Source organism: Phacochoerus africanus, chromosome 11 (genome assembly GCF_016906955.1).
Source record: "Phacochoerus africanus isolate WHEZ1 chromosome 11, ROS_Pafr_v1, whole genome shotgun sequence".
Taxonomy (NCBI): domain Eukaryota; kingdom Metazoa; phylum Chordata; class Mammalia; order Artiodactyla; family Suidae; genus Phacochoerus; species Phacochoerus africanus.
Genome location: NC_062554.1, coordinates 88,042,105 through 88,067,923, shown reverse-complemented (window position 1 = coordinate 88,067,923; position 25,819 = coordinate 88,042,105). Strand labels below are relative to the sequence as shown.

At 36.9% G+C, this 25,819-nt stretch overlaps 1 protein-coding gene across 2 annotated transcripts; it reads left to right on the top strand.

The window, feature by feature from the left end:
- Positions 1-264: 264 nt before the first annotated feature.
- POLR1F (RNA polymerase I subunit F) lies at positions 265-25,302 on the top strand. Of its 2 annotated transcripts, XM_047752831.1 has the most exons (5): positions 413-569; positions 2,496-2,553; positions 6,567-6,708; positions 21,970-22,178; positions 23,467-25,302. In XM_047752831.1, the coding sequence occupies exons 1-5, from the start codon at positions 542-544 to the stop codon at positions 23,867-23,869; spliced, it is 840 nt and encodes a 279-aa protein (XP_047608787.1). In that variant the 5' UTR covers positions 413-541; the 3' UTR covers positions 23,870-25,302. The 2 variants fall into 2 exon arrangements, with proteins under 2 accessions (XP_047608786.1, XP_047608787.1); XM_047752830.1 differs by lacking the exon at positions 2,496-2,553 and having other exon boundaries at positions 265-569.
- Positions 25,303-25,819: the final 517 nt, after the last annotated feature.

Sequence of the window (25,819 nt, the reverse complement as noted above, 5' to 3'; positions counted from 1 at the left end):
TACTATTGGATATGATCAAAGTATGAACCACTATTAAATATACATTCTAAATCTACTGAAGACAGCGAAAATATGATTTGCGCGCCCTTAGGAGACGAGGGAGTAATGCTCAACCTCAGGCTCCTAGGTCCCTAGTCGTACAATTGCGAAAGAGCGATCTCCCCCTGCTGGTCCTACCTGAGTACTGCAGTGCGAGGAGAGGAAATTTCCTAGGGGCGTGGTAGCTGGTGCATGACGTAGAAACCCGGCGTCCGGACGTAGGCGGTTAATGACTGCGTCAGTAGGACGCGCGCCGTGGGAAGGCTGACCAGCCTCATGGCTGCGGGTTGCTCAGAGGCTTCACGGCCAAAGGCGGCCTCGGAAGGGCCGGGGGTGGGACCGGCCGGTGTCTTGCCTTGCCTAGAACTGCCGACCTATGCGGCCGCTTGTGCGCTGGTGAGCAGCCGCTACTCCTGCCTCGTGGCGGGGCCGCACCGGAGACACATCGCATTGTCGCCGCGCTACCTTAACAGGAAACGCACCGGTATCCGAGAACAGCTGGATGCGGAACTCCTGCGTTATTCCGAGAGGTACCAGTGTCTTTGACTTTTCTTTCGCCGAGCGGACACCATAACATAACATTGCCTACCCGCCTTCCTTGGGAGCATGGGAGAGGGCAGCGGGTGGACATATTAATGGCGGAGAAGGGGCAAATGGGAAAGTTAGCACCGGTCGCCACTAGTTTACCCCCGAGGCATTCTGGAGTTGCGCTCCACCTGGAGAGGCCTGTGCCTCCCTGGTCAAGATCTAAACAGGGGTTCGTTTCATAGGCAAGAAAGAAGACGTTAAGGTGACGTGAATTTTGGCAGCGGAAGGGGTGAAGAAGCTGCTCCACAATTGGGTTGTAGGGGTAAGAATAGACCCAGGGGTCTGGAGACCGGTTAGACTCAGTTCTTTATGTTTTCTCATTTGACAATTAAAGTTTGGAATGCGGCACTTCAAAAGATTCTCTCACTATTTGGAAAACTATATAAGAAGCATTAGTATAATCGTTTATTTGTAAACCTTCAGGTGTGGTTTTAGTTGTTTGGCCCTAGTATTTCCCCTGGGTTCTTTCCCCTGGGTTCTTTCCTCTTGTACCTTGGATCAGGGATGGGAGAAAAACTATTACTTTCTTTCTTAAGAGCCTGCTTATTGCTCTTGAAGATGAAAAAGCTCTCTTGTGCATTTAAAGTAAGCTATTAAAAAAAAAAAGAAAGCTAGAAAACTCTCAGAATTAGAAGGGTCATGGGGAAGGAGCAGATACACCTTAATATTCTTCTAGACTCCTTGGCTCGAAAGCAAGGGTTCCAAAACTAGGGTGATTGGATTTCCTATTGCCCTTCAGGAATTTAATGTAACCATGGAAATTGTAGGAGTTGCCTGTGTCAGTTTTCTTGGGCAGAGTATCCATAGTTTTTACCGCCTTATCAAGGGATCCTGAACGCTACACACAGGTCTAGAATTTATAGCTCCCTTAAATACCAGCACACATTTATGTGTCTATTTTGTATTCTAGAGACTTGAAATAAAAACAAAGGAAAAAACGCTGTTTCAAGGAGCTTTAACCTCTAGTGGAGATATAAATGTAAGCCGGATAAATCCGCGGCCGTGTTAAAATTCGACAGAAACCTAAATTAAGTTACCATAAGAAGGACTGGTGAATTAGAGCTTAAAAACTTTGAGAGCAGCTTGGTAGGAGGGAGGATACCATTGAGATGATAGCATTCCAAGTAAAAAGAGTGACAAACAAAAGGGTAGTAGTTGTGAAATAAAATACTTTGAGCAGATAATGAAGTCTATATAACTAAGGTTTATACCTGGGGAAAGACATTGGGTGCAGTTGCAGAGGGCAGTGGGTCAAAGACAGAGTGGAAGACAATTCAGAGAGGGTGGCCATTTTGCTTTTCTCTTCCTGCCTTTGCCAGGTGTTTTTGGTTTTGTTCTTTGTTTAAGCAGAAAGCGGGTTTAGCACTTGTTCCCCTCAACACCCTCCAGCTCTGAAATTTGGCACACTTTTGAGACAGTAGCGTCTGTGATAAAATCAGATTTGCATTTTTAAGAAACAGCACTGAGTAATATTGAAGGAACAGTGGGGTGCAGGAGGAGTGGCCATGTCCCAGGTCTCCTCTGAGTCCCTGGGATGGGCTACCAGGTCAGGGTCCTTGACTTCAGACAGGAAAGAATTCCAGAGCTACCCTAGTAAATGAAAGCAAGTTTATTTAGAGAGATACACACTCCATAGACAGTGTTGGCAGGTGGTCTTTGTAGGCTAGAGGCCTGTGGGTGTGGGAGTGGTTAGTTTTTATGGGCTAGGTAACTTCTTAGGCTAAGGAATGAGAGGAATAGTCTATCTTGGAGAAGGGGTGGGGAGTACCAGGGGTTGGAACACTACCTACTTTTTGGCCTTTTATGGTTGGCCACAGAACAGTCCAGGAATCTGTGAGTGTGTTGTTTAATATGCTGATGTCTTACAGAGTGTAATGAGGCTCAAGTTCTTCTGGAAATCCATCTGCTGACATCCGGACCTAGTAGGTTCGAACCAGTTTTTGTCATGTCCTGTTCTTAATGGTTGTCATTTCTGTGTCAGTACCATTAGCTGATGGTTTAGGGAGGGTGAGACAATAAATATAGAGAACAGTGGAGAGATTGTTAACATTGTCCAAGAGAAAAATGAGAGGAGTGATTTGAGAGAATTGAGGATATTCAAGGTGGTCATAAAATCTGGAAACATAGGCAAATGTTTGATCTGTAACCAATTAATGCTTCCACCTGACTGGATAGAGGAGTAGGAGCTATTACACCGGAAAGATGAGGAACTGAATGGATAATGAGAATTTCTGTGACTGAATTGGACAGTGTGGCCCTGTAGCTCAGGTTGTACTTTTTTTTTTGCTTTTTATGGCCACACCCATGCCGTATAGAGATTCCCAGGCCAGGGGTCTAATCGGAGCTACAGCTGCCAGCCTACACCACAGCTCAGAGCAACGCTGGATCCTTAACCCACTGAGCGAGGCTAGGGATCAATCTCACAACCTCATGGTTCCTAGTTAGATTTCTTTCCGCTGCGCCATGAGGGGAATCCCAGGTTGTACTTTGAACTCCCCATTACTTCTGGGGTGTGCTAAAAACTCCAGTTTATTTGGTGCAAATCCAGCACCATATATTGAACTATGCATTACTAATGAGGAACAAAACATGGAACATATCAAGACTTGGAATATTGATCCACCACTTACTATATATAGCTTATGTTTTTGGATTTTGGGGCCTGTAGAATCAGGACTTGGCTTCTCTTGAGAAATGAGGAAAAGGGAAGAATTGAGAGTGACTCTCCTATTAGTGACTAAGTTATTTAAACAGCATTCTCCGTTTGACAGACTGTTCACCTTTTTTTCCCAGTGACAGAATTTTTTTTTTTTTTAAACAAGTGGCTGCACCTGTGGCACATGGAAGTTCCTGAGCCAGGGGTCGAGCCACAGCCACTGTAGAAGCAATGCCGAGCAGTTATACTGTGAGCCACGTGAAAAGTCTGAGAATTTTTTTTAAAGATAATACTATTTCAGTTTTGGAAAGTTTGCTTAGAGAAAGTAACTTCTAAGTTATATCTTTGAAAGGTCATTAGGAAGAAAAAAATCATAATCCCTTTTTGTATATGACAACTCTTGAGTTATTTGAAAGTGGCAAATATACCACATAGTTCCAGAAAAGTCTTAAGTGTGCATTCTAAGGATCCCTTAAACTTGATTTAATTGTTCTGTAAATATCTCAAGTGAGGCTTCCACTCTGCTTAGTTAGAATAGTTTCCGAAAAAGAAAAAGAGGAAAAGATAAAATGTTGAGCTGTTTTTGTCTGTCAAATGAATTTTATTAAGTTTTATGTTGTGAGTTGCTTTCCCAAAGATATGCAGGATTTACACAAATCCTTTTGGTCATATTCCCTAGTCAGCAAATTAGAGATATTTTGCTACTTTATTGTCATTGAAAACACTCTTTACAGTACTGAAATGAAACTTAAAGATAATATAACCTCCTACACAATTGAAAAAATTCATATAGCGCTCTAATACAGTAGAATAAAATGTCTTTCAGTGTGATAAAGCTCAAGCATGGCTACCTGAGAAGAATGGTTAGATGTATCCTGGCCCTTTTACATAGAATCATTGTGAATGTATCAGTTGCAAATGTAGATGGATGCAGGGGTTTTGAGTTGAAAACTCATATCACACTTACGGTCTCTGCAGTGGTGAAATGCTCTTCTGAAATAATGAGTAATTCCCAGTCAAGTTCCACACAAAAATAGTCTATTCTTGAATTTCTATAGTAGCTGTATTCCTGGAAAATTTAATTTACATTGAAAGTGTGCAAAGCTGACTTTATATATATTTTAAGTTAGATACTATGATCCATTGCTTATAAACATTTATAAAGTACGGTTTGTCCCCTCATTTAAATCGTGTAGAGCTAGGGACGTGTTTTATTGTATAGGACTATTCTGTATGTGACTGCATGTTTTCCATCCCTGGCCTTTGCAGTGAATGTGAGGGCTATAATTAGTCTCAAAAACTCCTAAATGCCTCTAGGGTACAACTATATTCCCCCCACCTGAGACTCACTCTCAAATTGTTGATTAGGGGAAACAAAATCTTAATTCCATTTTTCTGTCTAATATGGTGGTTGCTTTTTCTTTCATCTTGATTTGTTTCTGTTTTCTGGGCCCCTAATATTATTGTAATGAGTTAATTGTTCCCACTTAGAAAAGCCTCATAATGGAAATTAGTGATTCAAAAGGGTTTTGTGGAGCAAGCTCTGAGTTTATGGTTTTCCTAGTTTGGTAATTAATACAGTTCCTTTCCAGCGGTTCTTGGCTGTTTTACTTAAACAATTGCTACTTGGGATGAATTCTTTGTCTTTTTGTGTATGTGCGTGTGTGTATATTTTTTAGGGCTGTACCTGTGGCACTTGGAAGTTCCCAGGCTAGGGGTTGAATTGGAGCTGCAATTGCAGGCCATAGCCACAGCAGCAGGGGATCTGAGCTGCATCTGGAACCTACACCATAGCTCATGGCTTGCTGACCCACTGAGCAAAGCCAGGGATCCAACTGGCATCCTCCGGGATACTAGTCAGTTTCAGTTTCGTTTACACTGTGCTGTCGTGGGAACTCCTGTCTTATTCTTACATGAGCTATTTGAGACCTTTGAGTTCAGCAAACATGTTTTCTGCTTTTAAGGGCCTTAGCGTCCTATCTGTAGTCCAAACATGTAAACAGAGATGAGATATGTATGGAGTCTTATAGAAGTAGAGGAGGAGTGATTTCAGCCTTTTCTGGGAGAATCAAGAAGTTTTCTGCAACAGGTAATAGCTTTGGCAGTGAAGCAGCCTCCTTAGTAGTTCTAATTCTTTAAGAACTTGGAAATATGGAGTTTCTGTCATGGCACAGCAGAAACAAATCCCACTAGGAACCATGAGGTTTCGGGTTTGATCCCTGGCCTCGCTTAGTGGGTTACAGATCCAGCGTTTCCATGAGCTATGGATCTGGCATTGCTGTGGTGTAGGCCAGGGGCTGTGGCTCTGATTAGACCCCTAGCCTGGGAACCTCCATATGCCAAGGGTGTGGCCTTAAAAAGCAAAAAAAAAAAAAAAAACAAAAAACCTTGGAAATGACATTTGGATTAGTATTTGCCCCATGATTCTGTCAACGTATGAACCAATCTAAAGTTGTCAGAATCAGTTTTCAGGAAATATATGGTTGTATTCTTAACATTTCCTTGTTCTAGCAACAGTTGCATCTTGGGGATTTTTCTTCATTGAGTCATTGACTTTAATATTCAGAGACTTGAGCTTTAATTCTAATCTTGCATTATGCTATCTGCTGCAGAAAATTGCCTTGGTTCAGTACTACTCAGAAATATACAGGACATTTTTCTTGCCAAATGGCATTTTTTTTTCTCTCATTCTAGCAGAACTAAAATTCAAATGAGAAAAAAAAAAAAAGGAGTTCCCGTCGTGGCGCAGTGGTTAACGAATCCGACTAGGAACCATGAGGTTTCGGGTTCGGTCCCTGCCCTTGCTCAGTGGGTTAACAATCCGGCGTTGCCGTGAGCTGTGGTGTAGGTTGCAGACGCGGCTCGGATCCCACGCTGCTGTGGCTCTGGCGTAGGCCGGTGGCTACAGCTCCGATTCAACCCCTAGCCTGGGAACCTCCATATGCTGCGGGAGCGGCCCAAGAAATAGCAACAACAACAACAAAAGACAAAAAAAAAAATTCAAATGGGAAAGAAGGGTCAACTTAACTGATCTTGCATAATTGGATGTTTTGTTTCTGGGTCCCTATCTTGAATAATTATTTTGAATTTAGCCATTATATTGGAACCCTTTGGTGAAATTGGATTACTGAAGTTGTCACAGACTAATCACACATACTGTTTTTGCCATGGTTGATTATATTAGGAGGTTGATTATATTTTGGTCTCAGAATATCTAATCAGTATGATAATGGCCTAGTTTAAAAAAGGATAAAAATATCTCTTTCTTCTTTTTTAAATACAGCCTTTTAGGTGTACCCATTGCCTATGATAACATCAAAGTAGTGGGTGAACTAGGAGATATTTATGATGATCAAGGACACATTCATCTTAACATTGAAGCAGATTTTGTTATTTTCTGCCCTGAACCAGGGCAAAAGCTTATGGTATGTATCTTTTTTTTTTTTCTTTCTAGCTTTCTTTGTATATTTATTTAGTTATAAACTTTGGAAAAATTTAATAGACTGTACACTTGGGATTCATGTGGATTGGTATTGTAGGTAACGGAAAACCATTTTAAAAAATAAAAATTACTTCTCATCGGTGCCATATAGGTAACTTTTTTTTAAACTTTTATTGAAATATAGTTGATTCACAATGTTGTGTTAATTTCTGGTATACAGTAAAGTGATGCAGCCATATGATTCTTTTCTATTATAGGATATTACAAGATACTGAATATAGTTCCATGAGCTATACAGTAGATCCTTGTTTATTTTATATATAATAGTTTGTACCTAATAGTCCCAAACTTCCCTTTTGTCACTGTAAGTTTGTGTTTTTTGTCTATGAGACTATGTTTTGTAAATAAGTTCACTTGAATCATTTTTTTAAAGATATGACCAATTCCATGTTTGTATTTCTCTGTCTGATTTAACTTCACTTAGTAAGATAATCTTTAGGTCCATCCATATTGCTGCATATAATATTTCATTCTTTTCATGGCTGAGTAATGTTCTCTTGTGTCTTTGTGTACATGTATGTGCGAATGTGTGTGCTGTTACGACATATATATGACATCTTTTTTATCCATTCATCTGTCAGTGGACATGTCTTGGCTGTTATAAATAATGCTACTGTGAACATAGGAGTGCATTATCTTTTTGAATTAAGATACTCATCTTTTCTGGATATGTGCCCAAGAGTGGAATTACTAGTTTATATTGCAATTCTATTTTTAGTTTTTTAAGGAGTTTTCATACAGTTTTCCATAGTGACTGCATCAATTTACATTCTTATCAACAGGGTTCCCTTTTCTCCACGCAGTGTCACTCATTTAATTGTTTGTACACCTCTTGGTGATGGTCATTTTCACCAGTATGAAGTGATACCTGATTGTAGTTTTGATTTGCATTTATCTAATAATTAGCAGTGTTGAGCATCTTTTCAATGTGCCTGTTGGCCATCTATATGTCTTCTTTGGAGAAATATCTTTTAGGTCTTCCGTTTTTTGTTTGTTTGTTTGTTTGTTTTTTTTTTTTTTTTTTTTTTTGCTTTTTAGGGCCAAATCCATGGCATATTGGAAAATTCCAATCTAGGGGTTAAATTGGAGCTGTGGCCAGTGGCCTGTACCACAGCCACATTAATGCCAGATCTGAGCCACATCTGCATCCTGCACCACAGCTCATAGCAATGCTGGATCCTTAACCCACTGAGTGAGGCCAAGGATTGAACCTATGTCCTCATGGTTACTAGTTGGGTTCATTACCACTGAGCCACAATGGGAATTCCTCTTGTGGACATTTTTTGATTGGTTTGTTGTTTGTTTGTTTGTTTTATTATTGAGATACATAAGTTGTTTATATATTTTGGGAATTAATCTCTTGTCAGTGGGAACATTTGCAAATATTTTCTCCCATTGCATAGATTGTCTTTTCATTTTGTTTACAATTTCCTTTGCTTTGCAAAAGCTTTTAAGTTTGGTTAGGTTCCATTTGTTTGTTTATTTTTTTTAATTTCCATTATTTTAGGAGACAGATGCAAAAAGACAGTTGCTGTGGTTTATGTCAAAGAGTGTTCTGCCTATGTTTTTCTATAAGAGTTTTATAGTATTCAGCCTTACCTTTAAGTCTTTAATCCATTTTGACTTCACTTTTGTGTGTGGCATTAGAGAATGTTCTCATTTCTTCTTTTACATGTACCTTTCCAGTTTTCCCAGCACCACTTACTGACAAGTCTGTCTTTTCTCCATTGTATCTTGCTTCCTTTGTCATAGATTAATTGGCCGTATGTGTGTGGGTTTATTTCTGAGTTTTCTATCCTGTTCCACTGATCTGTGTGTCTATTTTTGTGCCAGTACCATGATGTTTTGATGACTAGCTTGGTAGTATAGTCTGAAGTCAGGGAGCCTCATTGCTCCACCTCCATTTTTCTTTTTTAATATTGCTTTAGCTATCCAGGGTCTTCCATATTTCAGTACAAACTTAAATATTTTTTTTCTAGTTCTGTGAAAAAATGCCATTGGCAATTTGATAGAGGTTGCATTGAATCTGTAGATCAGCTGGGGAAGTATAGTCATTTTGACAGTACTGATTCTTCCAATCCAAGAACATGGTATATCTTTCCATCTATTAGTGTCATCTTTGATTTCTTTCATCAGCGCCTTACAGTTTTTGGATTATAGGTCTTTTGCTTCCTTAGGTAGGTTTATTCCTAGGTATTATGATGCGATGGTAAGTGGGACTGTTGCCTTAATCTCTCTGTTTTTTTGTTTTCACAGTATAGAAATGCACCAGATTTCTGCGTATTGATTTTGTATTTGCAACTAGTAGTTTTCTGGTAGCATCCTTATGATTTTCTATGTATAGTAACATGTCACCTACAAACAGTGACAGTTTTACTTCCTTTTCCAAATTTTGATTACTTCTTTTTCTTCTCTGATTGCTGTGGTTAGGACTTCCAAAACTATGTTAAATAAAAGTGGTGAAAGTGAGCCTCTTTGTCTTGTTTCTGATGTTAGAGGAAAGGCTTTCAGCTTTTCACCATTGAGTATGATACTAGCTGTGGGTTTCTCATCTATGGCTTATTATTTTGAGATAGGTTCCCTTTATGCCCACTTTCTGGAGAGTTTTTAACATAAATGGATGTTGAATTTTTTTTTTTTTGTCTTTGTTGTTGTTGTTGTTGTTGTTATTGTTGTTGTTGTTGCTGCTATTTCTTGGGCCGCTCCCGCAGCATATGGAGGTTCCCAGGCTAGGGGTTGAATCGGAGCTGTAGCCACCGGCCTACGCCAGAGCCACAGCAACTCGGGATCCGAGCCGCGTCTGCAACCTACACCACAGCTCACGGCAACGCCGGATTGTTAACCCACTGAGCAAGGGCAGGGACCGAACCCGCAACCTCATGGTTCCTAGTCGGATTCGTTAACACTGCGCCACGACGGGAACTCCCTGGATGTTGAATTTTATCAAAAGCTTTTTCTGCATCAATGGAGATAATTATATGGTTTTTATTCTTCAATTTGTTAATGTAGTGTATCACACTGATTGATTTATGGATATTGAAAAATCCTTGCATCCCTGAAGTAAATCACAGTTGATCATGATGTATGATCCTTTTAAGGCATTGTTGGATTTGGTTTGCTTGTATTTTGTTGAGGGTTTTTACATCTTTGTTCACAATGATATTGGCTTATAATTTTCTTTTTTTGTGATATCTTTCTCTGGTTTTGGTGTCAGGGTGGTGGTGGATTCATAGAGTGAGTTTGGGAGTATTCCTTCCTCTGTAGATTTTTGGAATGGTTTCAGAAGAATAGGTGTTAACTCTTCTCTAAGTGTTTGATAGAATTCCCCTGTGAAGGTATCTGGTCCTATACTTTTGTTTCTTGGGAGGTTTTTAAATCACAGATTCAATTTCAGTACTCATGCTTTCTATTTATTCCTGGTTCAGTTTTGGGACATTGACGTTTTCTAAGAATTTGTCCGTTTCTCCTAGGTTGACCATTTTATTGGTACATAGTTGTCGGTTTTTTAAAATCTGTTATTCTTTGTTCGAGTTAATTCCAAAATACCATATTGCATTTAGTTGTCATGTCTTCTAAGTCTTTGTCAGTTCATCTGTCTTTTTTTGGTTATCTTGACCTTGACGTATATGAAGAAAACAGGTCAGGTGGAATGTCCTTCAGTTTCATTTTGTTTGATGCTTTTTCTCATGAACAGATTGAGGTTGTACATTTTGGCAAGAATAACACAGAAGTAGTGTCATTTTCTCAGTGTACCATATGGGGGGGCACTATATGTTGACATGTCTTGCTGCTGGTAACATTAACCTAGATCACTTGGTTAAGGGAATGTCTGCCAGGTTTTGTCTTTGTAATTAATGATATCTTGGGGGTAATACTTTGAGACTATGCAAATGCCCTCTTATGCCCCAGACTTTTAGCTGCTAATTTTAGCATGCATTGGTAGATTTTGTTTATGGCAGTTATTATTGTGTTCCACTGATGATTACTCTATTTGCTTTATCTCTTCTATATTTTCTATTGCTATTAGGGCTGTCTCTTCTTTTTCATTTATGTATTCAATTTTTATAAACCTATGCATTTTTCCTTTATGCCATGGTTATTATAATCCAATACTTTTTTTTTTTTTTTAGTCAAATTGTTCCATTTTTGATGATTAGGAACTTTTTTGGCTTAGCTCCTGTACCTTTTTGACATGTACCCATCTAGTTCTGAGTACTTCCTACTTTGTGGCACAAGATGCCTCTCTTTACTTAAAAGGAGAGGCTTTCAGATCCTTTGAAAATGAAGCCCATGTAAGACTCATATCTTTTTAAGTGCTAAAACCAAGAAAATATCATCCTCAAGACTTTGACCAGGAAAAGTTAATGCTGATGGATGTCTTTGCTTCACATTGTACTGAGCACTTAACTGTTTTTAAACTAAAATAGTCATATGAAAGAATCTGAATTTTCCTATATTCCCCACTTTACGTAAGGGTGATGGTTTAAGTACCTCAGTGTCCCATCATTGAAATAATTCCTGAACTGCATTCTCATCCCTGACTTAGAGTATAACAGCACCCAGTGTGCGGTGATGTGTATTGTGATATATGAAATGAATGAGGAGGATATTATGCACTCGATATTACTCACCAGTACTCATTAGTTCTGCTTGATCTGGGACTGTGGGGCCAAGCCAAAAAAATTGCTGTTTCCAGAAATCTGTTAGGTGGACTTGGTGGCTCTGTTATGTGTTTTAAGAGGATTAGAAAAACACACCCAGTTTGTAGAACACTGACTTCAGTGTAATTTGCCTGTAGTCTCTACCTTGTTTTGGAACAGAAATCAGCAAACTATGGCCTGAGGGCCGAACATGGTCAATAGCCTGTTTTTTGGGTTTTTTTGTTTTTGTTTTTGTTTTTTTTTTAATGGTGTATAAGCTATTTGTTGCATTCTCAAATGCCTGGATTTTGTAGTTATATGAGTCCCTACATAACACCCTCATTTTGTTCCCTGGGTCCTCAAAGCCCACTCTGCACTATCCAGTCTTTTAAGAAAATCTCTCCTAACTTGTTTTCCACAAGTCATTCATCCTTACTTTGCACATGGCTGTTCCCTCTGCCTAAAACACTTTTCTACAGTTTGCCCACTTGACTGATAACCTACTTGTCCTTTAAATCTCAATGCTAAGATTCCCTCTTCTGCAGTCTTTTCCTGACCTACCTGTCAGATACCTGTCTTTTGACTATTATAAATAGTATTACAGAACACCTCTTCTGTGATTCAGGAGCCAGTTGTATGCATCTCTTTCCAGTTACTTATTCGGTGATACCATACTGGCACCTTGAAATTGATTATGGTAGAAGTATTTATACCATGGAAATCGACGAAATCCACAAACCAGTGATTTGATTGTCTCTTTTCCCTACCCTCCAGAGAGCAGGACATTTAACTGTACCTAGCACAACACTGCTTATAACAAAGGTTTTCTTTACTTTGGGTTTTATTATTGTTCTTTTTATTCATCTTTGTGTCCTATAGTGCCTTCTGTGTACTAGGCAAAGCTTGCTCTCTGACCTAATGAGAAACTGAGTGAATGTTGTATACATGAAAAAGAAAAAAAACAAAACAAAAACAAAACTTCAGTAGTCATGTCTAGATCCAAGGAATAATAAGTTAACTTAGGAGCCTGGAATTAATCTAATTAGAGATGTTTGCTTAAAGTGACCATATTTTAGATCCTCAGTAAAAAATGAAGAATGACGAAAGTGAGTAAATAAATAGAGATTGAATAATAATATAATTTTTCATCTGAAGGCATTTCTAAAAAGTATAAATTCCTTAATGCTGGTGGCATTCTGGAATAAGACTTCATTGGTCCCAGCCTCTTGCTGCTACAGTCGAAGCCAACCATTGGTTTAGATTTGTGCCAAGGGGACCTCCATCTCCCATGTCTACATTTTCTCCATTCTTATATTGATCTCCTCCACCTAATCTCTCCTTCCATTCTTCAATTTAGGTAATAGGTTTGGGGGGAGGGCTGTTGCAGAGAGTCTGTAGTGATATGAACACTGGGAAACTAGATGCATTTCTTCCCTACAACTCTTGGTAGAAACTGGAAAATGAGTGGAGAAAAGGAAGTAAAGGAAGCATGTCTTTGTCAGAGTTGAACTTGCAGGACTGTATGTAAACCTAAATTTACATTCTGGGACATATTAACTCAAAAATCTCACTTTTGTGGCCAGTATGATTTGACCAATAAGGACTTGGTACAAAAATAACACACACATACCAGGGTGCCTCTATATTAATCAGGGGCGCTAGGTCCCTTAAGTTTTATCTAAAAGGCTTCTTATCAAGAAAAAAAAATCAATCTCTATCAAAGGACAAAATGATTCGCTACATATCCTAGTCAACTGTTTTCTGGGATTTCTGGGATCCAGGTAACTCTTAAGTTCTCAGATTATGTATGCTCAGTTCTCTAATTTTTTATTTCTGTTTCTTTCAAATAGAACTAAGAAAACATTTCATGAGTGTTACATAGTACATGTATTTTAAAGTAGACAAAGTAGGGCACATAATTTCATGCCTGAAGTCAGAACAGTCCCAATTATCTTTGGTCACAGAGGAGAACCCAAAGGGGAGAGGCTGTTTTTACAAAGCCTCTTTCTTCCAAAGGCAGTGGAAGAACTGAAACTGGAAATCAGTCTAAACTCGTCTAAATCTTCCAAAAACGTTTCTCACTTTTTTGTTTTGTTTTCATTTTATGGCTGTACCAAGGAGTAGGGAGTATAATCCACGTATTTGAGTGGGAATATCTATTACTCAGAATTTTTCTGCATGGGATATTTGTCTCTTGTCTTTCCTTTATTTAGTCACTTCTATCACTATACACTCACAGATTTATTTTATGACCAATGCAGTGTTATTTTGGTGCTCAAGTTGTGCCAGCTTTGGCCATTGGGATCTCGCTTAGTTGGCTCCCATGTCTCTTGGATATACTTTATCACCCCCCCCATCCAACGCTATTGTGTCTTATCTTGTTTCCAGTGTTTTCTTACACTACAAGATCCTTGGCAGTACAAGCTCATCTTGTATATTCCCTGATTCAGTCCTAGAATCAGCCATAGTTCGGGATTTAAATATCAAAATCAATCTTTAGTCAAGAATTCAATGATCTGTGGCCATCTTTTTTTTTTTTAATTGAAATATAGTTAGTTTTAGTGTTATGTTGCAAGTGCAAAGTGATTTGGTATACACACACAGACACACACACACATATATATACACATGTATGTATTTTTCAGATTCTTTTGCCTTATAGGTTATTACGACATAGTATAGCTCAGTATTAGTTTATCTATTTTAAATAGTATATATCCATTAATTCTTTTTCTTTTTTAACTGTGTAGGACCTTGGAATTTTTTTTCATTGGCATATAGTTGACTTACAGTGCCGTTTTAAGTTTCAAGTGTTCATCGAAGTGAATCGTTTATACATATATATATTCATTCTTTTTTCCATATAGGTTATTACAAACTATTGAGTAGATTTCCCTGTACCATATATTAGGTTCTTGTTAATCATCTCTTTTATGCAGTAGTGTGTATATGTTATTCCCACCTCCTAATTTCTCCCTCCCCTCAATGGTTCCACCTATGGTAACCATATGATTGGTTTTGAAATCTGTGACATTCTGTTTTATAAGTAATTTCTTTTGTATCATTTTTGTTAGATTCCACATATAAGTGATATGATATTTGTCTTTCTCTGACTTATTTCACTTAGTATGAATCTTTGGGTCCCTCCATGTTGGTGCAATTGGAATTATTTCTTTTTTATGGCTGAATAATATTGCTTTGTATATATGTACCACATCTTTTTTATCCATTCATCTACTGAGGGACATTTAGGTTCCTTCTTGCCTATTGTAAATAGTGCTGCTGGGGAGTTCCCATCATGGCACAGTGGTTAACGAATCCGACTAGGAACCATGAGGTTGTGGGTTCGGTCCCTGCCCTTGCTCAGTGGGTTAACGATCCGGCGTTGCCCTGAGCTGTGGTGTAGGTCGCAGATGCAGCTTGGATCCCGCGTTGCTGTAGCTCTGGCGTAGGCCAGTGGCTACAGCTCGTTCGACCCCTAGCCTGGGAATCTCCATATGCCGTGGGAGTGGCCCAAAGAAATAGCAAAAAGACAAAAAAAAAAATAAATAAACAAATGAATTAATTAAAAAAAAAATAGTGCTGCTATGAACATTAGGGTGCATATTGGTTTTCTCCAGATACATGCCCAGAAGTGGGATTGCTGTATCATACGTTATTTCTATATTTAGTTTTTAAAGGAACCTCCATACCGTCCTCCATAGTGGTTGCAAAAATTTACATCCCCACCAACAGTGTAGGAAGGTTCCCTTTTCTCCACACCCTCTCCAGCATTTATTATTTGTCGGCTTTTTGATGATGGCCATTCTGACTGGTGTGAGGTGATACTTAATTGTAGTTTGATTTGCATTTCTCTGACAATTAGTGGTATTGAACATCTTTTCATTTGCTTTTTGGCTGTCTGTATGTCTTCTTTAGGAAAATGTTTATTTAGATCTTCTGACCATTTTTTGATTTTTTTGGTTTTTTTTGATATAAAGCTCTGTGAGATATTTCTGTATTTTGGAGATTAATCCCCGATTGCTTCATATGAAAATATTTTCTCCCATTCTGTGGTTTCCTTTGCTATGCAAAAACTTTTTAGTTTAATTAGATTCTATTGGTTTATTTTTGTTTTTATTTTCCTTATTCTAGGAAATAGGTCAAACAGGATATTGCTGTGATTTATATCAAAGAGTGTTCTGCCTTTGTTTTCCTCTAGGAGTTTTATAGTATCTGGTCTTAGGTATAGGCCCTTAATCCATTGTCAGTTTATTTTTGTGTATAGTGTTAGAGATTGTTCTAATTTCATTGTTGTATATGTAGCTGTCCAATTTCCCCTGCACCACTTATTGATTGATCTGTCTTTCATCCATTGTATGTTCTTGCCTCCTTTGTCATAGATTAGTTGATTAGGTGCCTGGGTTTATTTCTGGGCTTTCTATCCTGTTCCACTGATCTATGTGTGTTTTTTGTGCCAGTTTTTTGTTTGTTTGTTTTGTTTTGCTCTTTTAGGGCCATAGCCATGGCATATGGAAACTCCTAGGATAAGAGTCAAATCAGAGCTGTAGCTTCTGGCCTACACCACAGAAACAGCAATACCAGATCCAAGCCATGTCTGTGACCTACACCACAGCTCATGGCAATGCCAAGTCCTTTAACCCACTGAGTGAGGCCTGGGATCAAACCCGCATCCTTATGGATACTATTTGTGTTTGTTACCACTGAGCCACAATGGGAACTCCCAGTACCATACTATCTTGATTACTGTAGCTTTGTAGTATAGACTGAAGTCAGAGAGCCTGATTCCTCCAGCTCCTTTTTTCTTTTTCAGTATTTATTTGTCTCTTTAAGGTCTTTATTGTTTTCAGAAAATTTTAAAATATTTTGTTCTAGTTCTGTGAAGAACATCATTGGAAACCTGATAGGAATTACATTGAATCTATAGATTGACTTGGATAGTATAGTCATTTTGATAATATTGATCCTTCCAGTCCAAGACCGTGGTATATATCTTTCCATCTCTTTGTGTCATTTGATTTCTTTAGTCAGTGTCTTATGATTTTCAGAGTACCAGTCTTTTGTCTCTTTGAATAGGTTTATCCCTAAGTATTTTATTCTTTTTGATGTAATAGCAAATGGAATTGTTTGACTAATTTCTCTTTCTGTTCTTTTACTATTAGTGTATATAAATGCAATAGATTTCTGTAGATTAATTATGTGTCCTGCAATTTTACCACATTCATTGATGAGCTCTTACACTTTTTTGGCAGCATGTTTAGGATTTTCCAAATATAATATGTTTTTGTTTGTTTTGCTTTTTAGGGCTGCACTTGCAGCACATGGAAGTTACCAGGCTAGGGGTCAAATCAGAGCCACATCTGCCAGCCACAGCAATGCCAGATCTAAGCCGTGTCTGGGAACCCACATGTATCATATCATGTTATCTGCAAACAGTGATAGTTTTACTTCATTTCCAACTTGGATTCCTTTTATTTATTTTTCTTCTCTGATAGCTGTGGCTAGGACTTCCACAACTGTTTAATGACTAACAGTGGTGAAAGTGGACATCTGTGTCTTGTTCCTGATCTTAGAAATGCTTTTGGCTTTTCAGCATTGAGAATGATGTTAGCTGTGGGTTTGTAATATATGGCCTTTATTATGTTGAGATAGCTTCCCTCTATGCCCACTTTCTGGAGAGTTTTTTTTCAAAATTGAGTGAATTTTGTCAAAAGCTTTTTCTACATCGAGATAACTATGTTTTTCATTGTTTGTTAATGTGATTAGTGTGTCACATTGATTTGCATATATTAAAGAATCTTTGCATCCCTTGAGTAAATCCTACTTGATCATGGTGTAAGATCCTTTTAATATATTGTTGGATACAGTTTGCTCATGTTTTGTTGAGGATTTTTGCGTCCATGTTCATCTGTGATATTAGCCTATAATTTTCTTTTTTGGTGCTTGTCTGATTTTGTTTGGTATGAGAATGATGGTGGCCTCAGAATGAACTTGGAATGTTTCCTCCTCTGCAGTTTTTTGGAAGAGTTTCGGAAGGATAGGTGTTAACTCTCTCTGGTAGAATTTGCCATCTGCTCCTGGACTTGTTTTTAGGAAGTTTTGAAATAAAAGTTTCAATTTCAGTACTTGTGATTGGTTCATATTTTACTTCTTGGTTCAGTTTTGTAAAGTTATACTTTGTAAGAATTTGTCCTTTTTTCCAGGTTGTCCATTTTATTGGCATATAGTGCCTATAGTAGTTTCTTCTTTTGCTTCTGTAGTGTCAATTGTAACTTCTTTTTCATTTATTTTATAGATAGGAGTGCTCTCCCTTTTTTTCTTGATGCGTCTGGCTAAAGGTTTATCAATTTTGTTCATCTTTTCAAAGAACCAGCTTTGTTTCATTGATCTTCTTTTTATTTTGGGGGGTTTTTATTGTTCTTTCTCTAGTTGCATTAGGTGTAAGGTTATGATATTTACTTAAGATTTTTCTTTTTTCTGTTCCTCAGCAGTCTTAAGTTCTAAACTCTATCCTGCCAAAACACACTGTCTACAAGAGACCCACTTAGAATAGGGACAAATGCAGACTGAAAGTGAGGGAATGGAAGAAGATACTGCGTGTCCCATCCAATATATTTGTATACCACCAAAAAGATCTTAAGGGGTACAAAAGAAAAAAATTATTTACTTTTAACTTCTCAATTACATACAAATATAGTTTGTTTATAAAGGATTCAAACAGTATAGTAGTATATAAAATAGGAATGGCAAATCCAAATGGTTGTGGGACCAGGTAATGAAAATGAAGGAAGGATAGGGGTCTTGGCACCCATACTGTTCTATGGGAATGAAGGCACTGTGGGGCCCAGTTTTTTTATGAAGTGAATATGCAGAAATTGATGTGAGATCTACTAAAATGTATCCCTTTAAAAGGCAGCCTAACTTGCCCTTCTCCTACCAGCAGCAGTTCTGTGTATGTATGTAAATTTTTTTTCTTTAAAGAAATGTTTATCGGAAAGTTCCTGTCGTGGCTCAGCAGAAACAAATCTGACTAGTATTCATGAGGACACAGGTTCAATCCCTGGCCTTGCTCAGTGGGTTAAGGATCTGTTGTTGCTGTGAGCTGTGGTATAGGTTAGACTTAGCTGGGATCTGGCAGCAGCTACAGCTGCAATTCGATCCACCTTATGTTGTGGGTGCAGCCCTAAAAAAAAAAAGACCAAAAAAACCCACAATATTTATTGGAATTGATTAATCCAAAAGGACTGTTAAACTAATGAACTGTTAGTAAAAATACAGGTCATATTTCACTATGCCAAAATTCTAAGGCCCTTCTAATTTAAAAATATTTTTCAACATCATTTTAAACTTACAGAAATATTACCCTTGCCCTCTCAACTGGGTCCTACAATCATCCTTCTTATTATTAAAATTGGCAGTAGATTTGTACTTAAAAATTGCCAATTTAATTGTCATTTGCTTTGTGTAAATTGTCATAAATGTAAACATGTTCACGGAAGTAACAGTCAAACTGTACAGTGAAATGAAAAGTTAAATTATCCCTTTTACTCTATCCCCCTAAAGTAAGATCCAGTGCTCAAATGCATTTGACTACTTTTTCAAAATTTTTATTTAATATTTAAATATTTACATACCATAATATTGTATGAAATTTAATTTGCATACAGTAAAATGCACAGATCATGATGTACAGTTCAGGAAATTTTGATAAGTGCATATACCTTTTTGTCTCCTTATTAACCCTCATGCCATTTTCTGGTCAGTCTCAACAACGAGATAAAAATCACTATTCTGATTTCATTACCATAAATTATTTCATTTGTTCTATAATTCCATAGTAGTGGAATTTTCATTACATACTCTCTGGCCTCCTTTGCTCAATGTGTTTTTGAATTCCATCCATGCTATTATTATGTATATTGGTACTTTTTACCTTTAAATTGTTCATAGTATTCAAATTATATGAGTATGTCACAGTTTAATTATCCTTCTTCATCACTGGACATGTGGGTTGTTTCTAGTCTGGAACAAAGCTGTTTTAAACATATTTGTCCATTTGTCCATTTCTTCTAGCTAGAAATTAGAAGTGGTATTTATTGCTAGGTTTACAGGGTAAATGTGTGTTTAAGTTTATGGAAAACTACTGGTAGGCTAATTTCCCCTTCAACATTTCCAGTTGTTCTGCATCCCTGCCATTGTTCAGTTTTGTCAGTCTTTCAATTTTGCTGATGCACCTGTGGTAGTGTTTCATTATTGTTTTTATTTTTAATTCCTTCATGAGCTCTTTTTCATTGTTTTGTTAGGAAGGGCCTGTTCAATTACTTTGCCACCTTTTAATTGGGTTTTTACATTGTTACTAAGCTGTAGTAGTTCTTTTTATAGTTTTAATGCAAATCCTTTTCAGATAACTGTACTGTGAATATTTTTTACAATCTTACGGTATCTTTGATAAACAAGTTTTTATTTTTGATTCAGTCCAATTTATCATATTATACTTTAATGGTAATTGCTTTCTAGATGCTAAGAAACTTGGCTACCCCTTTGTTGTGAATATATTGTTCTCTAAGATCCTAGAATTTTTACAGCTTTAGCTTTTCTGTTCAGGTCTGTGATCAGTCTTAGTTTTTTGTGTGTAGTGTGAGGAAACACTTCAAATCCATTTTCTTGTCCATATTCGGTGTTCTACACCCATATGTTGAAAAGACTTTCCTTTCCACATTGAGTATTTTTTAAATAAACTTTTATCTGTTATAACAGTTTTAGACTTAGAGAAAAATTGAGTGGAAAGTAGAGTGTTTTCATATACCTTACGTCACTCTCCTCCTCCCCCAAACACAATCATACTGTTTCTATTATTGACATATATACGAATGCTGTACATTTGTTACAATTATTGAGCCAATATTGATACATTATTATCAAATTCTGTAGTTTACAGTAGAGTTCACTGTTTGTATTGTATGTTCTATGGGCTTTGACAAAATTTAAAATGGCAAGTATCCGTTACACTATCCTATAGAATAATTGGTTACTGCTCAAAAAATCCTCTCTGCCCTATTTATTGATCCCTCCCTCCCTTGGAAACCATGGTAACTATTGATAGTTTTTTACTTTCTCCATAGTTTTACCTTTTCCAGAATATCATATAGTGGAATCACACAGTATGTAACTGTTTTAGATTGGTTTCTTTCGCTTAGCAATATGTTTCAAGTTCCTTCATGTATTTTCATGGCTTGATCTCTTAATTTCTTTCCATTGCTGAGTAGTACTCCATTGTATAGATGAACCACAGGTTGTCCAGGTCATCCATCCAGAAGGTACTCCTGACTCCTGATAATTACAAAGAAGCTTTATTCAGTCACATGTGGAAGGAGTTGCTAATATTATAACACATTGTGTACATACTATTTATTTTTCTCTAAGTCAGAGTATGTGATTTTTAAAGAAATATTTCAGGTTTTCTTTCGTATACCTTATGTATTGATTGTTATGGGAAGAATGGAAGACTAAGTTTCTTGGAAACTTAAAATCATAAAGGAGTTCCCGTCATGGCATAGTGAAACAAATCCAAACTAGTAAGCATGAGGATGAGGGTTCAATCCCTGGCTTCATTCACTGAGTTGGGGATCCAGTGTTGCCATGAGCTATGCTGTAGGTCGCAGATGTGGCTCAGATCCTGTGTGGCTGTAGCGAAGGCTGGCACCTGTAGCTCCAATTCAACCCCTACCCTTGGGACATGCTGTAAGTGCAGCCCTAAAAAGCCAAAAAAAAAAAAAATTCAAGAACATGTTAAAGCTTCTAATGTTGGGATTTAGTCAAAATAACCATGCTCAAGATTTACATATAAAGGGTAAGTTGTCTTCTAATAGATCTGCTTATATATCATGCTAAATTTAATCACTGAGGAATTCTTTTTCAAAATTTTTTTTTCCTTTAGCCACAAGTATGGCATATGGAAGTTCCCAGGCCAGGGATTGAATCTGAGTGGCAGCTGTGGCAAGATCAGATCCTTAATCCACTGTGCTGGGCTGGGGACTGAACCAGACAAGCCAGATTATTAACCCACTGCTCCACAGCAGGAACACCAGAGAATTCTCTTAATGGTTGAAAAATATGGGAGAATAATGTGGATGCTATTACAAAAAACATATGCTTCCTTCCTTGAGATCTTTTCACATGTAGGTCATAGCAGAGTATTTTCTGCTTGGTTTCAATTTGGTTATAGAATAATCTGCTTCTCAGGGAATCCTGCAGTGGCTGCTTAGTTTGATTTTTTTAGGGGGTTCTAGGGGCAAGTTGTCTGTCCAGTTAGGCAACTGTTACACATTTCTTATTTATTAAATTTTGAGCTTTCTAAAAACTACAGTGTTCTTAAAGCTGTGTTGTAATATAACATGTGATAAGTTTTAGTGAGATGAACTTTTTCTATGTTATACTGTTATTTTGGTATTTTCTCTTTGAACTTTTAGAAGCTTGTGAAGTTTGATTTACCTTTTAACTCTGAATCTCTTTTTGATGGAATACTTCTTTTCCCTCCTCCTCAGGGTACAATTAATAAAGTGTCTTCCAGCCATATTGGCTGTTTAGTACATGGGTGCTTCAATGCCTCCATTCCTAAACCCGAGCAGATGCCAGCTGAGCAGTGGCAGACTCTGGAGATAAATGTGGGTGATGAACTAGAATTTGAAGTATTTCGTTTAGACTCAGACGCTGCTGGAGTATTCTGCATTCGTGGGAAAGTAAATGTTTCTAGGTCAGTTCCTAACCACATTATTTTCATCATTGTTTCTATTCAATTACGAATTTAGGAAATATCAATCTTTTAAGAGACTTAAATTAGAATATTCATACTTTCAAACCATAAAGTCAGTGTAAATAGGAATCAAAAGTGCCATGAGACAGTGCATTAAATATTCTGAAGCTCTACAACTAGCTAAATGGTCTATATTTTAATAACTCAATTTTTCTGAGTATTATCTAGTTTGATGTTAATTTTTTAAAAAGTTGACCCCCGAGCTTGAAACTACTCGAAGTGTAGTGATATTACTGTATGACAACTGGCCTACTTTTACTTTTGCACTGTTGAAACGAAAGTAACATTTATTTATTACCATTATTCAGGTAGATCATTTGATATAAGAATCTCAAACCAGAAATATATAGTAAGAATTATTCTGATTTTAGCCTGGTTTCATGAGAGCCAAGCTTAATAGCAGAGGGGAAGAAACCATTGGGAATACTTTTTGTGTTAGCACCTTTTCTAGAGTCTGCCTTGATAGGTAACAAGAGTATGGGTTGAAGTTTCTAGAATAGCTGTCCAGTAGAACTTTCTGTGATGCTATAAATGTACTGTATTTGTGCAGTGTAGTAGCTTCACTCTTGGGCAACTGAAATGTGACTAGTGCAGCTGAGGAACTGAATTTTTAAAATTATCTCATTGAAATTACTTAAATTTAGCTTTATTTGGCAAATGCTACTGTAGAGGACTGCAGTTTTATAGAAAGAGGGCTACTTCATTGATACTTGTTTCTATTTTAGTGAAATAAAATAATTCACAATTTGGAGTAATACTGATACAGCATAGGTTAAGAAAAACAAACTATTATTTGAAACAAGGGTTAAGATACTAGATGAGGAGCTCCATTGCTTTGATGGATGCCAGACTGTATTTTTTCTTTATCAAATGTCAGTGGTTTGGCTAGTAAGTATAAAAAGTAAATGTAAGTGGTTTGATTTGGTGATGTTTATTTAGTATTCATGTTTTCTGAACCAAACTAAAATTTAGAAGCCACCTTTTGACAAAAATTTTATGTCAGTTTTGTGCATTAAACAGTCAGAGAAAAATACTTGGGAGACAAAAATTGTAACGTTTCAGTGTGCTGAGGGATACTAGGATCAACTATTTGTGTCACACTCAGGTTATCTTGTACTATTGTCATTATTTAGAAAAAATTTTGGCATGTTCGACTATTACTGATTTTATTAATGTTCTTGTATTTTTGCTTAATGTTCTCTAAATTTTTTAAATTGTTAATTTATAGTTTACAAACCAAATGCCCTGCTATTCCTGAAGTAACAGAAACTGCCACCGAAGAAGCGGCTGTTGAGAAACCTCCAAAGAAGAAAAAGAAAAAGAAGAAAGACCCAGAGCCACGTGAAGCAGAAGATGGTACCTCAGAGCTAACAGATTTTGTTGATGTTACCATTAAGGAAGAGACAGATAGCCAGATTAATAACATTGTAAACGGTCTCTTGGAGAAAGAGCCAAAGAAGAAAAAGAAAAAGAAGAAAAAGCACCAAGGAGATCAGGACCAGGACCCTGTTTTTCAAGGCAGTGACTCCAGTGGTTACCAAAGTGACCATAAAAAGAAAAAAAAAAAAAGAAAGGAGGCCGAATTTACACCACTTTCGGAACACGCACCTAAAAAGAAAAGGGAAAAGTAACTTTCTTTAGTGATCTCTTAAGTAAGATTTGATTTTTAAAAGATTGGTATACACACTATAGATGACTAAATGTTTTGAATTATAAGAAATGTTTTGTATTCCAGTATTTTGCAAAACAGGAAACATCGGATTAGGAGTTGAGTTTTTGGTGCTAAAATAACAAGACTGATTACTAATTTGGGAAATAACTGTTATTAAAGTGCCATTTATTGTACACAGAATAGAATGGTAAGAGCTGCTTTCACTCTCATTCTTCTAAGCATATACATTCTAAAAATGATTTCTTCAGTCTAAAAGACTAGTAAAAAGACTTTATAATACAGTGTTAATATAAAGAATGAGTTCTGAGGTTGAGTTTTTGGTGGTTTTCTTTTTAAATAGGTTTCATGATAGTATATGCCATGTTATTTTGATTTGTTTACATTTCATCATGTCTACTATAATAATACTGTTGTTTAACTTGGAATGGTTTGCCAAAGCAATTTCTGAAGTTTCCAGAGCCCTTAAGAACCTGGCCACTACTGACTGTGTGATAGGAAGCAGTATTCACTCTTCTTCCCTTTGAGGTGCATGGGATGATTTTTTTTTTTTTCTCTTAGTCTAAGAGGCTTGTTCACTTGTGCCTCCCCCATTCTGCTTTTGTTTTGTGTTGTAGGAAGGAAAGTCTTAGTAAGATAGAATAAATGTGATTCTGACCAGTGGGGTATTTCCCAAGTTACTTTTTAATAATTGAGTTAAGCTGCTAGAAACTGTTGTGAAGAGAAAACAGCTGTTCACTGTGAAAATGTGGAACTATTAGAAAACATGAGTAATGAATTGACAGGCTGGTTCAGGCTGATAATCAATGCAAGGTCATATTCATCCATTTAACTGGTATTTGATCATCTACTATGTGTAAGCACAGTCATAGCATGTTTCCCTTATGGAATGTCATAGGAGAAACAGATGCACATATACAATAGAAGAAAATACAGAAATGTAGTAATTATGGCAAGTGCCATAAAGAAAAAGATTGTCTACTCACTGTTAGTCTCTCATAGCTGCTTTTGTTGCCATTTATCTGGTATCCGACATAGTTCTGGTCTTAACATCATTTAGTTTTTGTTAATGTATAAATTCTACTAGTGGTATATCTTGATCCAAATCTGTAATGATAGAATACAGAATTTGGAGAGTGGCAGTCATTCACAGTGTTTGTCAATTATCAGAAGTGCCAGACAATGGAAATATGCAGGCCAGTATCGTTCCTTATTAAGTTTCATGTGGGAATTTAGCCCTTGAAATGGGGCTAGTCCAAATTGAGAAGTGGTATTAGTATAAAATACACATCAGGTTTTGAAGCTGTACGAAGAATGTAAAATAGTTCAGTTTTGTATACTGGTGACATTACAATATTTTTGGAATAGTAGGGTAAATAAAATGTTGAAATTGTTTTCAGGTTTTGTTTTTTAAGATTAAAAATGGCATGAGAAGCTCACATTACCTTTCTTTTGGACTGCACTGGTTTAAAGGAAGGATGAGTTGAAAAAGGTTTAAAATAAGCTATACTATATTGTGGGTTTACTATAGTGCCATACCCAGAAAATGTTTTATAAATGCTTCCTTAAAAATTTAAAATTTGAATCCATAACTATAATCATGTCTGACTTAACATGAAAAATTAACTTCTTCTAGTAAGATAATTCTCAGTCTCTCCCAATAAATACCAAGGAAGCTGCCAAATTAATATACTAATTAATGTAATAAAAATACATTGTGACAGCAAAATAAGCAAATTCCCATGTTTTGTATTTTTGCTTTAATTGGCTCATCTTTCAATATGGTGTATTTCAAAATAATTTATATCTAGAGAGCAAAGCATGCTGAACTTCAAACTAGATTTAGTCATGTTTTTTACAATAGCAGTAGCTCTGAAAAGGCAGGTCTGGTCATCTGCATTGCTTAGAATAC